At 39.9% G+C, this 15,606-nt stretch overlaps 3 protein-coding genes and 1 non-coding gene across 7 annotated transcripts in view; 2 read left to right on the top strand and 2 right to left on the bottom strand.

The window, feature by feature from the left end:
• Positions 1 to 15,606, top strand: part of clcn3 (chloride channel 3) — a 68,341-nt gene that overhangs the window by 11,116 nt on the left and 41,619 nt on the right. The window lies entirely within an intron of this gene.
• b4gat1 (beta-1,4-glucuronyltransferase 1) lies at positions 6,555 to 12,025 on the bottom strand. Its single transcript, XM_071459034.1, has 2 exons — positions 9,433 to 12,025; positions 6,555 to 8,788 (listed from the first exon to the last, which is right to left on the bottom strand). The coding sequence occupies exons 1-2, from the start codon at positions 10,534 to 10,536 to the stop codon at positions 8,597 to 8,599; spliced, it is 1,296 nt and encodes a 431-aa protein (XP_071315135.1). The 5' UTR covers positions 10,537 to 12,025; the 3' UTR covers positions 6,555 to 8,596.
• On the top strand, positions 11,113 to 11,194 carry trnas-gcu (transfer RNA serine (anticodon GCU)). Its single transcript has one exon. It is a non-coding gene; the product is annotated as a tRNA-Ser (tRNA).
• Positions 12,173 to 15,493, bottom strand: pfdn2 (prefoldin subunit 2). Its single transcript, XM_071459046.1, has 4 exons — positions 15,336 to 15,493; positions 14,135 to 14,223; positions 13,739 to 13,862; positions 12,173 to 13,434 (listed from the first exon to the last, which is right to left on the bottom strand). The coding sequence occupies exons 1-4, from the start codon at positions 15,417 to 15,419 to the stop codon at positions 13,243 to 13,245; spliced, it is 489 nt and encodes a 162-aa protein (XP_071315147.1). The 5' UTR covers positions 15,420 to 15,493; the 3' UTR covers positions 12,173 to 13,242.

The following is a 15,606-nucleotide window of genomic DNA, read 5'->3' as shown; positions in this document are numbered from 1 at the left end:
TGGACTGATCAAGTTTTTTGAAAGAACCAGATGATGATTTTGTTGTGAACTGTTTTAATAATTAGCCCCAAGTGACTGAGTGAATCTTTAAGTAGTTTAAAGTAAACATCAAGCTGACACATTGTACTGGATAAAAAGTAATAAAGATTAGATCATTTCAATGAGTTTTGTAGGGTTCAGTAGCCACCACGTATTAAGTAAGTATTATCAGTACTTTTATTGGTATTAACTGCTGTTATGGGCACATTTAGTCATTAAAATTTTAATTTAAACTGACTTTCTGAGATTAAACAGCATAACTACAGAAGCTTGTACAATAGACAATAGACAGCTCTGACTACAAACTTTGTAAGAAAGAAGTAAAATACATGATTAATATTCTCTGGAAGAGAAGTAGACAAAATTGTTTCACTTAAATCTTGGTTAATTTTCTTATCAAACCCTTTGCCTTGCTTTGTCATAAAAAAAACCCTCCTCTTCCTCTGTTTCCTCCATCATCATATGTAACAGGTGTTACTGGAGTTGTTTAGGAATCCTGAGGGATTTAAGGTGGGACTTATTCTTACCTAATACTATAATGCTCATTAATTCCTGCTTTGGTGACTTACCTCCCCCTGATCCTCTCTGGTTGGCCTGGGCCAGGCCAGCCCATCCTCACCCTCTGTGTCTGCTGATGCTGTCAAGGCCTCAACAGAAAGAATGCTCAGATGTCAGGCGGGAAAAAGCAGTGGAACAATCATTTGTCTTACAGAGGGGTAACCATTGGGGAAGGTGGGAACACGGTGTTGTAAGATAAGGGCATGTCACAATTATATATATCTTTTTAATAAACCCCCCAGTGCAAAATGGGGTGTTGGAGAGGTGTGTCTTGTCTAAAAAGTGTGTGTAGGGATTTGGAGCATAATGCATCCAAAACAACACTTTCCTTTGTCAGGGCAGGGTGAAAAATGATAAAGTTCATTTACTACAAGTTCCTCATCTGGAAATCCTGGCTTTGAACCTCATGACCACAAGCTTTCACCCCGTTGAGGCTTTACACACTTCGTTCTAGTTTCCTGTTCTGTACCTGAACTTGCACTCAACTTGTATAATAAGCACACAAGTGCAGTTGTGCCATGTCAAGTTTAATTTCTGCATTTCCAAAAACATGTGTATGAGGAGCTTAGGAAGATCAATAGAGCAGCAGTTATTAGTTGATTAATTGATTAGTTGATTAACAGAGAATTAATAGTTGAATCAAATAATTGTTTTAGTACATTTTTAAACAAAAAATGCCGAATATTCTTTTCTTCTAGCTTCTCAAATGTCAGGATTTGATCATTTTCTTTGTCATACATCACAGAAAAATGAATATCTTTGTAGTTTTTGACTACTGGTCACACAAAACAAGCCCCCAGATTGTGCACCTTATATGTTGCGCTGCTTTGTAATTATGAGGAATGGGATTCATGAAAAGCAACAGGACACGCCAGGACACTAAGTGCGTTCTGTTGGTGACCTTTCTGCTAGGATAGGGGTGTGGGGGTGTGTGTGTGTGTGTGTGTGTGTGGGGGGGGCCCTGTGATGGTCATTTGTGTAATGTTTTCTATAACCTCATGTCTGAAAACATGGGGGATGGACATATGGACTGTGCCCCTTGTTTATTGTGACAACTGTCAACATGTCTTTCACATGGACCAAAACATGAACACACTGTGGTCAGGCAGCTGGACATCAGATGCATGACTGCACTTTGGTGGTACTTAAGAAAATAATTGTTAATAGTGAAGTTTTTGTTGTTTATTGGGTATAGTCTGAAACGTTTAATACAACCTATATTTTTATTTTTTGCCAAATGTCTTCAGTTTATCCTCACACTTAACAAGATTCAGAAATTTGACTTGCTGAATACTGGGCTGATGCTCACACACTGAAATGATGGATTTAATGAGTAACAGTTTGTCCTCAGTGTTGTCAATGCCTGGCAGTTGTTCTATAAATGCCACTAGCCTAAGGATGCTCGTAAGTATTTTAGGCAGAGGTAGACTGAACAAGCAAAGCAGTTTAGCATAGAATTAGTCTAATGCTAATGAAACATTTTTGAAAACAGGATGTTATAATGCAAAGTAAAACAAATCCACTAGAGCATAACATAGGTTTATTATTCCTGTCAATATGAGCAATATGTTTGTGTTGATTATTTCAGGACTTGACAGGACTGTATAGCATCTGCTCTGTTGAAACTCATCCTCCACTAAATGTAATACAACGTAGTTACTGCATGATTTGCACTTCTATGTTGCAGTGCAAAGCAGAGCAGAGACTGCTCATTGCAGTATGTTGCATTTATGAGCCACAATATCGTGTTTAAAACTCAAACTTTCAACAAACTAAGAAAATGTGAATGTTGTGATTCACATTAGAATTACCATCACATATTTGTACTCTTCTGGTTCAGTCCACACCCAACTTAATATTGAGGCAGTTGTTCCAGTAAACATCCAGTGACAATTCTGACATCATGATGACAAAAAAATAGTGAAAACAAATACGGTCACCCTCACTACTGGCTTATATTGATTTTGTTTAAAGTCGTGTGGTGAGATCCTTTGGTACACTGGCTGACAGCTCAACTAAAGTTTAATCTGTCATATAAATCCCACTTAATCTCCTGTACTACAACTGCTTTATTAAGTATATTAACTGGAGCAAGTGTTCGGCCAGGTTTATTGATGCCAAAACAGTTGCTTCTTTTACTAAACTCGGTTAACTTTAATCTTTTGTAGTACTTTTGATAGACGTTTTAAATCACTACACAGAATAAAGACAGCCAGTCTTTTATTTGTTTTCTAGTGCAGCAATCGTAGAGCATGATAGTATCACTGAAATCCTTATGGTAATCTTTGTGACAATGTTGGCATACACCCGGTTTGTGTTGTGCAAACATTAGGGTAATTGTATCATAGCTTCCATCATCTGTTACTGAATGATCGTGATGTATGAGCCTTGTATTAGGGAATCGATCGAAGCAGAATTAACTCACTGTGGCTATGGCGCCCACTGTAAGTGTGTGTGTGCGCATGTGGGCGTGACTGGTCAAGAACATATGTTTCAGGGTTTCACTTTGTGGTGCATACTGTGTAAATATAGTATGTATTTTTCAGTTTCTTTCAGTACAGCATGAAATGGCTTATATATGTAAGCGTGGTGAATTTTAATGATTACTCACCTGTGTGTGTATTTTTGTCTGCTTGTGTATGTCTTTTGTCTTTTCTCCCACTGGGTTCATGTGACAGCAGGGGTGGGAGGCTAAGAGGCGTTAGCTTGGTGAGAAGGATTACCTATATCTGTTAGGCCTCCTTTTCTTTCCCCCCGGGCAGTGTCATGTCTCATTACTTCTGTCCTTTAGCAGGATACATTTAAACTGCAGGCAGCCTGGGCGTCCAGGAACACCAGATTTACAGGCAGAGTGATATGCGTGACCTTTGCTTGAGAGGCTTTTTCCAGTAAGCAGACAGGTAAACTCCTAAAGCAGTCATTGATGGCAGCTAAGCCTTCACTTGTTTAAGTGAAACGGATGCCTGCAACTCAAAGAGAGACACGCTCAGCGTGTGGTTACAATCTGTTGTCGTGATTGTCTCAACAAAAAAACGTCCGTGTTCCCGGCTGACACACCTGCATGTAATTAACATACAAAAGAGTGCACACCACATATATGAAGAAGGGAGGTTACACAGGAAGAAATCAAGGTGGAGTGCGTTACTAGAACAGAACATTGTAGAACACTGGGGGTGATATGTTAGATATAATGTTAAAAGCTTCATGCTGAAAGGATTAGTAGGTGATTTGATTAGCTGACTGACTAAATTAATTGGCAACAATTTTGATAATCAGTCGTTTAAATCGTTTTTAAAGGTGCTATGTGTCTGTTTTTGCTATGGCTACATAGTCAACGTTAGTATTAACGGCTGTTTACTTACCAGTCTATAAGACATGTTCTGAGTTAAGCCTTGGACTTCATTCCTTTATTTATCACGAGCTGTCTCCAGCACTGGAAAGCAATGCCAACGTTGACAATGCTAACATCTTTTTTTCTACTGATGTTAGCACGCTAACCAGCTATCCTCGGTCAGTAAAATAAGATGCTGTAGATGACGCCTTTATCTTCTGATCTACGAAATGTGAGCAAACAATTTATTTATAATCAATAAAATAATCAAGACATTAACCGGTTATGAAGATAATTGTTAGTTTACAGCTCTAGATTTTTCATAATGTTGCCAACCTTACCTAACACCAGACTTCAATTAAGTTTGTAACAAAATTCAGTTCAACCTACATGGATGGATATGCATTACTTTATCAGAAAATGTAGGGATAAGCTAAAAAAATATAGATTTTTTTAAAACTATGTATTATGTCTAACCCTCGTGGCACTCAGGCCTATTTTTATTTTTGGCAACAGACATTTGTGAGAGAATTGCTGACACTGTGCAAGTATTTTCCACACTGCAGATACTGCCCCAGTGTGTAAAATATACAGTGTAAGAGTAATCTATTCATGTCAGTTTTCTGTAACAATATATTTTAGGTTTCCCCCAAAACACTTCACTTAACAAATCATTCATTCAGTCGATGTAAAGATCTTTTCAACCACATCTCTAAACCATTTGGCCTAATCACTTGTAAATCCTTCCAGTCAAGTGGCTCATTAGAAGAAATCACTGATGTTAAGCTGCGTGACATAAACATCCTCTATAGTCCTTTTCTCTTCAAACTGCTGTTAAACATGCTACAGTGGACAAACAATCAATTCATTTGCACCCACGTTTCATTTTGCAATTTCCCTCCATGAGTATGGGTCATTGATTCCTTCATTTCTCACCCATTCGTTGACCCATACAGAAGGGCCTGTATGTCTGCAATGCCTGTATGTTGACCCCTTGCTCTCATCGCCCTCACCCTTTCTTCCCCCTCCTCTCGAGGAACCCCCCACCGCCTGCTCATCTCGCCCTCCAGCTGGTTGCCTCCACTGTCCAGAAGCCATGGAGCTCTCCTGGCCTTAGCAGGGCGGCTAATCTAGATGGCGGGAGGCCTCCCTCCTGCTAGCGTACACAAGAGAGGGGAGCCCTAATTGCTTATGTCGTAAAGCTCTCTGACCCAGATAAGCCTTCACTCCCCAAAGCTGTCGAGATAAACCCCACTTTACCTCACCAAACCTGCCTTTCCTGATCCACAGAAGCCACCCCCCTCCTCACATTTCTGCACCTTCTGCCACATTATTAACACCCAGGGCAGGGGGAGAGGGGAAGAAGAAAATGAACCCCATGAATAGACAAAACTTTATGTCTCTGTAGAATATTATTTTTTTCTGTCAAATGAATACCAACAATTTATTTACAGCATGTTAATAGTAACCATGTTAAAAAAAAAGTTTTCATGTAGCTCAGAGGAGGTGGAAAAAATATGGATAGCGATACAAGACAAAGAATTTTAGAGGCTTCTTTCAAAAAAAATCAGTGAAATATAGTTCAGGATATGCATATTAGTCCTAGCAAGTGCACATCTTTGAAGAGAAAGGTTTGAGAAATTGATCAGAAAGCAAAAGTCCCTATATTTTCTAAGTACATGACTTGATAAGGTGGACAATAATTGGGTGATCCCATTGAAAGCCAAACTAAAGCCAAAAGTTTGGAGTTGCGTGCCACTGGCACTCGCGTGCCTGGCTCATTATTGAGCTCGGTAATGCAGGCTTAACCACGAAATGCCACAGTGCTTCTGACAATAGTCAAGTGCCGAATGTCACACGTGCTCTACTTCTTTAACAGATGGCCAGCTCACCGATCAACACTTGGGTAACTGAAGCTACACAAACAGATATTGAATTAATGTTTTTAGTTTTCCATGTTAACTTTCTAAAACCAGCTTTTGTTATACAGCGATGTAATGAAAACCATTGTTCTTCAGGAATAGTAACAGTAACTCTGGTGGCATAGATAGAGAGAGCTCCAAAGAGAGAACTCTTAAAGTCCACTTTAATACAGATCTTAATTACTAAATAGGAGCTTTTAATTGGATGCTGGCCTGACTGACCCTGTGATCACCCATCACATGCTATTGGTGCAGGGATGACTTTAAATCCTCATCTTAAGCCATGTTACACCACAGGTTAACGTCAACTGTGTCAAGTGCTCAGTGAACGATACTTCTACTGATATCTTGTAGCTTTTCTCACAGTGAATGACACACAAATTGGAAATATATGAGTTACTCCCAACCTAATGTCACACACAATTTCAGCTCAAATGAAAGAAATTTGCTGCATTATTGCCTTTTAGAAACATTTTTGTCATGTTTCTGTACTTGCCCTGCCCTCAGCTTCTTTACCTCCTATTTAAGTGATACTTCTGGAAACACTGTTGACATTATTTGTCATTACAAATCCCTTCGGTGAAGTTAATTGATTGGATTTGTGCATTTCCAAGTGCTCAAAGAGCCTTCTGATGACTGAGGGTGATGTTCTTTATCTTTGACCAATCTTGCATAATAAAAATAAAGTGAGTTACAGTTATGGGTTAAATAAAAGTCATCCAGTAGGTTTAATATAAATTCCAACAATACAAATCAGGCATTATATACTATGAACACAAAAGACAAAATAAATACAAAAACTGCATTTTCAAGTAAGGAAAAGACACATGAGAAATAAAGCACCACTTCACATCATCATACAAGGTAATTTGTTGAAATTGATCTCACTCCAAAAAAATACCAAATAAAATTATTTCATAGTAGCTCTGAAACAAAAATCTTGAATGTGCCATACCAAACATACATTTTCTCACAATCACACAATTTTGTGCTACGGTTTTTCCTGCTTGGGGTCATTCAACAAATGATTCAACCAATTCCTGTTAAAGAAAAACATTTTCACAATAAATATATCACTAACACTACAAGTGAAGAAGGAAAAAATATTTAAAACTCTCCAAAAATCAACAATTATAGAACAATTTAACACTTAAAAGTAACCAAACGTCATCTTTTGTGTATGATGCTTATATATGTTTTCACTGAACAGACATGAGAAAAGTGGTAGTCAATGTTTAATACTGTTTGTATGTATTAGTGGGTTACAGAATCTAATATAATTTGCTATTTGTTTACTAGTGGCGTTGATAAGTATTTCCACAGCAATCCTTTTAACAACACAGGCTCTTTTTTGTTTGCAGTTTATATTTTGATTATGCATTTAAATTTTTTACTTTGTACCCACTAATCATGCTACATTTCCACATGTAGCTCACTCACTCACATACACTCTGTTAAAAGGGAAAAAACCCAAGCTTTAGATAATCTAATCGACTACCTGTGTCAGATCCTCAGTGTTATAATACAGTAGTTTTTCACAGTGTTGGCAAAATGCTAGTGTTGTGTCTCTATACAAACCTTCCCAGTACTTTGTTGTCCTTGTGATGTGTGAGTAATAACCTCAGACAGTTTGAGGCAAGAACAAGCACTGACAGTGTACTGAAAACTTCTGAAATGTGCTGACGGCTGTGGTGCAGAGTGAATTCACATCCCTCTGAGCACCAAACAACACTGGTGTTGTGTAATCCCTGTGTCCTGCTGTGGCGTTGCTAACACTCACTTCAGGCTAAAACATGTACAGCAACCAAGGGCTTAACACTCAAGTGCCTGTTGCCATCTGGTGGCCGGAGCACATCACTGATTGGCACAAATTTCAAAGAGTCGCACTTGATTTCCCATTAGTCTAAAAATTAAAGTAATTAAAGCCAATGTCATAAACAGACTGAATTGGCATTTTGTTTCACATCATTATTATCAAATCTGACAAAATTGCCGAAAACCATACATAAATGGAGAGATTGTTACCTTACAGCCAATCACATTGTTTCATTATAAACCGTATTTGCATACAGAAGAAACCTCATGGTTCTGTCTTTAGGACAGAAAGACTTTTTTTCTATCTTTTAAAAAGGACAAACTGTTGTTTTGAAATTACCTTAACATTAGTTTTGACTGTAAAAAGGCAATCTTTGATCAGCTGTCATCAAATGTAAAACCTCAAACTTCATGTTACACGAGAAACAGAATTTCTGTTTCTTTGAATATGCAGACACTCTGGCTTGCACGGACATGTTTGTACCTATTTTTGTATCTGGACAGGTTTTAAAATAGAACCTCGAGGATGTACCTCGTATAGTTTGAAATTATATATATCTGTAGTAGATCTCATGCCATCTAATCTTTAAATGACTGGTTGAAATGTTAATGTATTTGATTCAAAAAACAGCAATTTCATGAGTTGCCAGTATTTTCTTTTCAGTACCAACAAGCAGGATGCTCTCAGAAATCCCTGCAGAACATTTCCCTGCTGCTCATTTTCAGAAGGACTTGAAGAGTTGGATTAGCTTTAACTCTTTCTGTGCTATCATCACAAGAAGCCATAGAAAAACTAGGATGCTGTGGGCTGAAAGAGTCTGACTGGAAACGAAATTTGATTAACCTAAGAAAAATATATGTCCATCATTTCAGAAAAAGACTGATTTTGCTAGAGACTGATGCAGGCAGGATAAAGAGCCCTCATCTTTTCTCAGCATCGTCTCGTGGAGGATGGGTATTTGGTTTTCAGGCCCTCTTTGAAGCTGCGAAACAGAACCCGGTTGTGTTTGTTCTCCTCATCTTTCCTGGCATGGAACTCCCCCTGGATCTTGAAGCCCCGGTGAACCACGAAGGCAGAGCTCAGCACCGAGAACCTGTATCCGGCCACATGGAGCTCGCAGGCCTGGATGGAGATGAGAGGAGAGGGTGAGCGGGCCGACATGAAGTAGGAAGTGATGAGAGGGAAAGGAGGTGACAAGGAAGATGACAACAAGGAGGAAAGATGAGAAGTGAGGAAAAGAGATTCCTCCTTCAGAGGCTCATAAGACGTGGAAATGTACCAAATTACTCAGTTTGGTTCGGTAAATGAAGAGATTTAAAAGGATAACACTGGAAACATTCTACATTTTTGTTGTTGGCAACTTTTCTTATTGTCCGAACCCACTGAGACATTGACATTTGGTTGGTTTGGGTCTTTTCATGGGATGTTGACAGTTACAAAAATATATAGATTCACCAACCCCAGCCCGATCTCACATTTCAAAAGACCGTGTTACACAGTTTATTTCCAAACTACTGGAAATAATCTATTACTGTACAGCTCAAGAACAACAGAAAATGTACATCTGATTCTAATTTTACATTAAGGCCAGTTGTTCAGGACAGGGTTGTGATAGAGTCTCTGGACATATCAAATTTTAAAAAGAAGAGCAATTTTATGTTATGTTATACTATTTCTAGAACGTTTAACTGCATATCATGATCTTCATCAGCTTCAGCAGCTATAAAGTGAGCCTTAAGATGGGGTTTCTTTTTCAAATTACTGACCTGGCTGATGCGATTGAAGCCATATTGCTTGAAGTTCTCATCATAGAGGGGCACAGTGCGGGGCCCAATATAGAAAGGCTCCCAGGGGTCCGTCCAGGTGAGCGTGTAGGCAACTTCCAGAGTGCCAGTCCCTCTAACGTGGCTGTTAACCCACTGTGAGTAGTTGGTGGGGGCCTGACAGCGAGGACACAGCTCTTCATAAAAGGGCCGGACCTCACCTACCTGGTAGAGCTGAACCAACTCTGTCTTGGTGCCAGGCATCTTCCTGGCGTGTCGGATCTCGAAAGCAGGCAACACAAAAACCTCTTCGCTCCCTGGCTCTCGGCTCGTGATCATGGCCAGGAACTGCTCGTGCAGGTCAGCACTAGGCATCATGTCAATGTCAATGACCAGGATGTAGGAGGACTCTGTGCCACCCCGGGCAACGTTACGAAGAAGGTTGTTTGGGTAGGAGATGTTTCCGCTGATGGCATAGTTCTTGTATTTATCCCTGTGGGTCTCCAGTCTGGAGAACACAGAGGCACAGTCCTCAAGGCCTGCAAAATGCTCTCGGTCCTGGTCAGGGAAACTAGCCATCTCTCCTGAGAGGCAGACCAAGTGGAAGTCCACCAGGGCTTGGATCTTAGGGCAGAAGAAGCTGAGGGCATAGACCAGAGCTGTGGCAAACTTGACATCTTGCCCATGTGCGAATATGGCCACAGAGAGCGGGTTCTGCCACCTTTCCAGGAGAGATTCCAGATGATGCAGGTTGTTGATGGTTGTGTGTGTGGCTAAAGCCAGGACATTGGAGCTGGGGTCGGACCCTGGTTTCTGATTTGTGGTGAAATCGCTTTTGATCAGGTTCTTGTACACCCGGTACTGACCACTGTTGTCGAAGATGCCACCAGTAGACAGAGAGTACCTCAGTCGCTCCTTCCGAGTGTTTTTCTCGGCGTGCTCATTTTTCTTGACTCCGGAGCTCCCAAAGAGCTCAGAGTATCGGTACCGCTGCTGCTTACCGTGAAACTTGGACAGAAAGGACAGGTAAATGAGCTGCAGCAGCGCCACTATCAGCAGAGCACTCAGCACCACTTTGAAGGCGGAACATTTCTTGGAGAGATGCATTCCAGAGAAACTGAGAACTGGCCTTTTACTGTACACAAAGCAGGTCCAAACACCGGAGCAGGCAGCTGTTTCCTTCAGGGCTGGCTACGTCCGTCCAAGCTTCCCAGCTAACGTTAGCTACATTGCTACCACGATGCTAACACTACAGCCTGCAAGACTGGAAATGCAACGGCATATTTTGCTGGTTAGTGGCAACGCTGCCCCAGATGTTCATACGGCTTTCGACGGCGCTAAGAAAAAAAAAAAAAAAAAAAAAGGACGAATGAATCGAGTTACTGTGATCTCCATCAAAACACAACAGTTGTCGTCATTCTGCTGCTGCTGCTGCTGCTGCTGCGACCGCGGCGCATATCGATGTGTAATAACCGTAATGCCTGAAGTAAAGGCGCCGGCGGAAGCACAGCTAGGTGGCTAGCTATTATCAGAACCGACTGAATTGAAAATGAACAGCCATTTTCAGTTCTTAGTCGGTGTACATGAGGGTGAGGGTATCAAACATAAACAAAATAAGTATTGACATTAATGTGATCTATGTCTAACATAAGAATCTGTCAGCTACGGTAACGGAGTCCATAGGACGAGGTGGCCGAGTGGTTAAGGCGATGGACTGCTAATCCATTGTGCTCTGCACGCGTGGGTTCGAATCCCATCCTCGTCGATCGTTTTTAATTTCATTTTGCTGAAATCAAATGTAGTTTAATTGTCAATTTAACTGTTTAATTCAATTGTTCGATTGTTTCATTTAACTGTCAGTAGGCTTGGTAGCAGGAACAGCACCATCACAGTTGTAATTCATTCTGTCTTCACGTGTTCTCCCGCCATCACTGTAAAGATGTTCCTACATATCTGATTTATATGACACAGTTACCTAGGTGATTCTACCTGCTAACATGCAGATGTAAAGGGTTACACCACCAGAGTTTAAAAGCAGCATAAACCTGCTATCACTGTATCATGACCTGTATCATGAGGTGAGATTAATGAGTCACCAGCCATCTTTGGGTGAAATTCCAGTTTCACGAAGCTGGCCCACTTTCAACCAGGAGGAATCTAAGTAGCAGATTATGCTGCATTTCGTAGCTCACCTGCTCCAGTATCATGAAACCCTTATAACACCCATGTTTCCAGTTTTCATCTTCCAGTCCAGATGTTTTTTTTTTTAGTTTCTATGTTCACCTTTGGTATAAATTTGAGCCTAAGAAAAACTTAATAGAACCAAATTTGGAGGGGCATTCAAGAAAAGTCCTATAAACACACATTCCCATCACAGGGAAGAGATAAAAACAGAAAGGCTGTCAAACATAATCTGGTACTACCTATTAATTGATTGACCTGAGTGGTACAATGAACGACAGATACTTTACCTTCCCTCTGTTGGGAAGGAAGGAGAGCCCTCCCCCATAATTTACAAAAATGATTGTTATTTTTTGCTGTACTTGACTGCAGTACTGCTTGCAGTCCTCTGGTCACATGGTACCATTTATATAATCAAAATATGAAATGTATCACACACATGCATGCATTGCTGCTTTAATGGGTTTCACTTCCTGAAAAAGGTTACACAGGTGATGCTATGGTGTAAACAGTAGCTATATCTTAAGGGTATAACATGAAATGAAGACACCACACAACAAAGCACAATTGTGACATTCTTTATTTGATGATCATTAACAAAAACATTTTTGCCCTTACAACTACGAGAACAGTGTGACAGTATTCATCAGGTCCTCGGAGGCATTTCCTAAGTTTAGACTGTTAAATATTTAACCATTCCAAGCTGAACCATGTATAAGAGATCAAAACGAATATAACAAGTTCTATTGTGATTTCAATGACTGGACTTTATTATTCAGGTGTGTTGTAGCATTTACTGGTCACGTTACAGTTTTGAGCTTAAGTAACTACTGAACACATCAGTAGTATAAATACAAACCAGCAGCCTTTAAAATGTTCTGAGTCGCACATAAAATGTGTCACGAAGGGTGAACAAAGCTGACAGATTCATTTTGATCTATAGTGACATGTTTACAGTATAATCTCTCGTTCATGCTCATAACATGTGTTGGCAAAATGCCTTCCAGGACCTGTTCTGCCTTGGCAAGGGTGACTTTCAACCTACTTTGGAGGCCTATGAAATCAGCTTTTATTTTTACACATTTTTAAGTTGTTAGTCCAAAATCCTAAGTTTACAAAACGTAAAAGCTTGTTTACTCAAAATGCAATGTGATCTAGTTTATCTTGTATGTTCTAGGTGTTTGAAATGTTTTTTTTAAACTTTTAACTTCCAATCCAGCCTCCTGGTGATAATCTTACATGGGGAAAAATATTGTAATCTGAGACTGTAAAATAATATGAACTCATTCATGTATAAATGAGAGTAAGACTAAAAGGCAGAATTTAATTGTTAAATTTAAACCACAAGAAAAAGGCAAATATAAGACAAACAACTTGAATTTTTACACACACTAGCATTCACACTGGACATAGGTAAGTAGAGCACTATGTACACTTTGAAAATGTCTGTTCCTAATTACTTCAGTGTCATGTGCATTATGTTTAGCAGAAATTCCCACTTTGGATTTGATCTCCAAATCCAAAGCTTTCCTGTAAAGGGGTCAGTTTTTGAACTTAGATTTTGTGACTCCAACTGTGTTTTCTGTACTGTGGAAATCATAAGGCCCTCCTGTCGCCCTACGTTATCATAAATTATGACACTAAAACACCAGCACCGCTTTTGGGCCCGCCTCCTTCGCTGTCCCTGGAGGATGCTGCTGACTGGCCTTGTGCCTCTCCTTCGCCCTCTCCCACCAACCGAATGTTGTAGCGCTCCCTGTACTCTGTGAGCTCCCGTCCTTTCACCTGCATCTGTGTGTTGATGGACTCGATTATTTTGGAGATCTGTGGGGACAGAAGGGGAGAGAGTGAGGTCTTCTTGTCTGAAATTGTCTCCTGACTTATGACATTTGTATGTTTTAAATTAATACATACTGAAATAAGGTGCTTGTTATTAGCAGATTGAAAGGCTACACGTATACAGCTATTAGAGCAAAGTGTTGACTTTACAAGTATGTACTTTAAATTGAAATACTGTGAAACTGTTGTGCTCCTGTTATTAATCTCAGTTACCTTTTTAAATTGAACAATTGAACACCACAAAAAGCAGGTTTGCTAATACATTTATTTTACTTTTCTCATCCATCACCTGTTCTTTGTTGTTTTCCAAGGCTGGTAGAACTTCTTTTACTGTTCTCTCCACCAACACTCCTCCTACTAGACGAAAGCATTTCCTCGAAGGATCCACATCCTTCAGCGTGTCAATTACTAAGCTGAGTGGAAAAAACAGACACATTAGTAACTAAAAATTATTCCTCTGAGACAAGATACACTCACAACCCAGTTTTCTGGTCTGAAAACTGTAACTTAGAACTCAACTGGAGATTTTTCTTGACTGTTATAATACTCAGAAAGTGGGATACATGCATGTTACCAGTGTACTTTCACATTTCTGCACTATAGCAGTCAGTAGCATACTGTTTTTAACAGCTATTAAAAGAAAGATGCAAAAATTTAAATGCAGCTACCAACATCAGCCACCAACCTGTGCTCGTTGATCTCCATCTCCAACTCAGCAGCTTTAGAAGCCATACTGCGCTGTTCCTGCCGCATCCTCTGAAATGTTGCCACCACCTGTCATGCAAAAACACACAATCAGCAACACAGTTTTGTTTCACACAGCACATTAATCTTTGTTTTTTATCAGCATTGCAGTGGGCTGCAACTAATGATTATTTCGTTATTGATTGTTCTGTTGATTGGTTAGCCTAGACAATATCAAAACAGTTATAAATACCTTTCAAAATATCCTACAGCATCTGGTGATGTCATTAAATATCCTGTTTTGTCCAACACTCAGTCCAAAACCATTTGGATTTTTTGGAGCATTTGCCTGAAAAATTATTTATTTAATCAATTATCAAAATAGTTGGAAATGAACTAATGATTTATCAAATAATTGTTGCAGCTCTACTTTTGATACCCTACTCAATTAGTTTGTAAATAAATCAATTAGTTGGTTGAGAAATGTTTTATTGTTAATTTTAATAGTGATAACTCATTTAAGTCATCCCAACATTACTATAAGAGCAAAAATACTGAATATTCACCAGTTCTGGCTTGTAAAGTGTTAGGATTTTGCTTTGCTTTAATTTATGTCAGTGTAAATGTTATGTTTGGTTTACTGTCTGTTGCTCACACAAAGAGTCTAATTAGTTACTTTCCACCACTGTCTTTTATGGGTAACAGTTCTGCATATTTACAAAGCATTTCGATGGCAGGACTGCTGTAACAGAGTATTACATTCTTGTTATCACTACTTTAACTTAAGAAAAGGATCTGAATCATTTCTCCAGGTTAAGACCTCTGTTCCTCTATGTTGGTACAACAGGGCTGGTGGTCTCCAGTGATAAAAATAGCCTCTCCCACTCCCATTCACCAAACCACACCATCCCATTAAAGGCACATGCTAATTAAAATGCGCCTGAACCGTATTTAAGTGTACGTCAGACACACAAACCCACGATAAACTCTTAATAAATGCAAATAATATTCGGGGTTTCACTCCGGTGCAACGTTTTGTGGTGAGAAAGCAGAACGGCAGCCGGGTGATGGCGATGGGGAAGCTAACGTTAGCTTGGCCGAGCTGGGAGCCAGGTTAGCGGCTTTAGCTTCACCTGACACGGCTGAACAACGACGGCTATTACTGTTACGACATAGGCAGACCGATGTGGAGGTGAGGGTACCTGTTCGGCTGAAGGGCCGGACTGTTTTCCCCCGGCGCTACTGCTGGACTTGCTAGCCGTGCTGCTGCTGCTGTTGGCTGCCATCTTGGAAGGGTGTTGCGGAGGAGGACCCAAGGCGCATGTGTAGAGCTGGTTTATGCGACCGCCTGTGTGCAAATAGAGTCCAACTTGTATTTTCTTCCTTTTTTCCTTTTTTCCTTCAAATTGTGGGACAGTCAGTATTTTTTTTTATTCCATATTTTAGGTTGCTGGTAGAGCAGCGGCACAATTG

The sequence above is a fragment of the Trachinotus anak genome, unplaced genomic scaffold (assembly GCF_046630095.1).
Source record: "Trachinotus anak isolate AG129_WGS33_773 ecotype Australia unplaced genomic scaffold, CSIRO_AGI_Tana_v1 ptg000023l, whole genome shotgun sequence".
Classification (NCBI taxonomy): Eukaryota; Metazoa; Chordata; class Actinopteri; order Carangiformes; family Carangidae; genus Trachinotus; species Trachinotus anak.
The sequence above is the reverse complement of the archived record's forward strand: the minus strand, read 5'-3'. Positions and strand labels throughout refer to the sequence as shown.

What these genes read in the sequence shown, in the direction of transcription:
- pfdn2 (XM_071459046.1), bottom strand. Translation starts at nt 15,419, where the DNA reads ATGGCAGCCAACAGCAGCAGCAGCACGGCTAGCAAGTCCAGCAGTAGC. An exon ending in CCGGCCCTTCAGCCGAACAG is followed by an intron (nt 14,224 to 15,335) that starts GTACCCTCACCT and finishes TTTGCATGACAG; the next exon opens with GTGGTGGCAACATTTCAGAG. An exon ending in ATGGAGATCAACGAGCACAG is followed by an intron (nt 13,863 to 14,134) that starts GTTGGTGGCTGA and finishes TTTTCCACTCAG; the next exon opens with CTTAGTAATTGACACGCTGA.
- b4gat1 (XM_071459034.1), bottom strand. Translation starts at nt 10,536, where the DNA reads ATGCATCTCTCCAAGAAATGTTCCGCCTTCAAAGTGGTGCTGAGTGCT. An exon ending in GCTTCAATCGCATCAGCCAG is followed by an intron (nt 8,789 to 9,432) that starts GTCAGTAATTTG and finishes ATCTCCATCCAG; the next exon opens with GCCTGCGAGCTCCATGTGGC.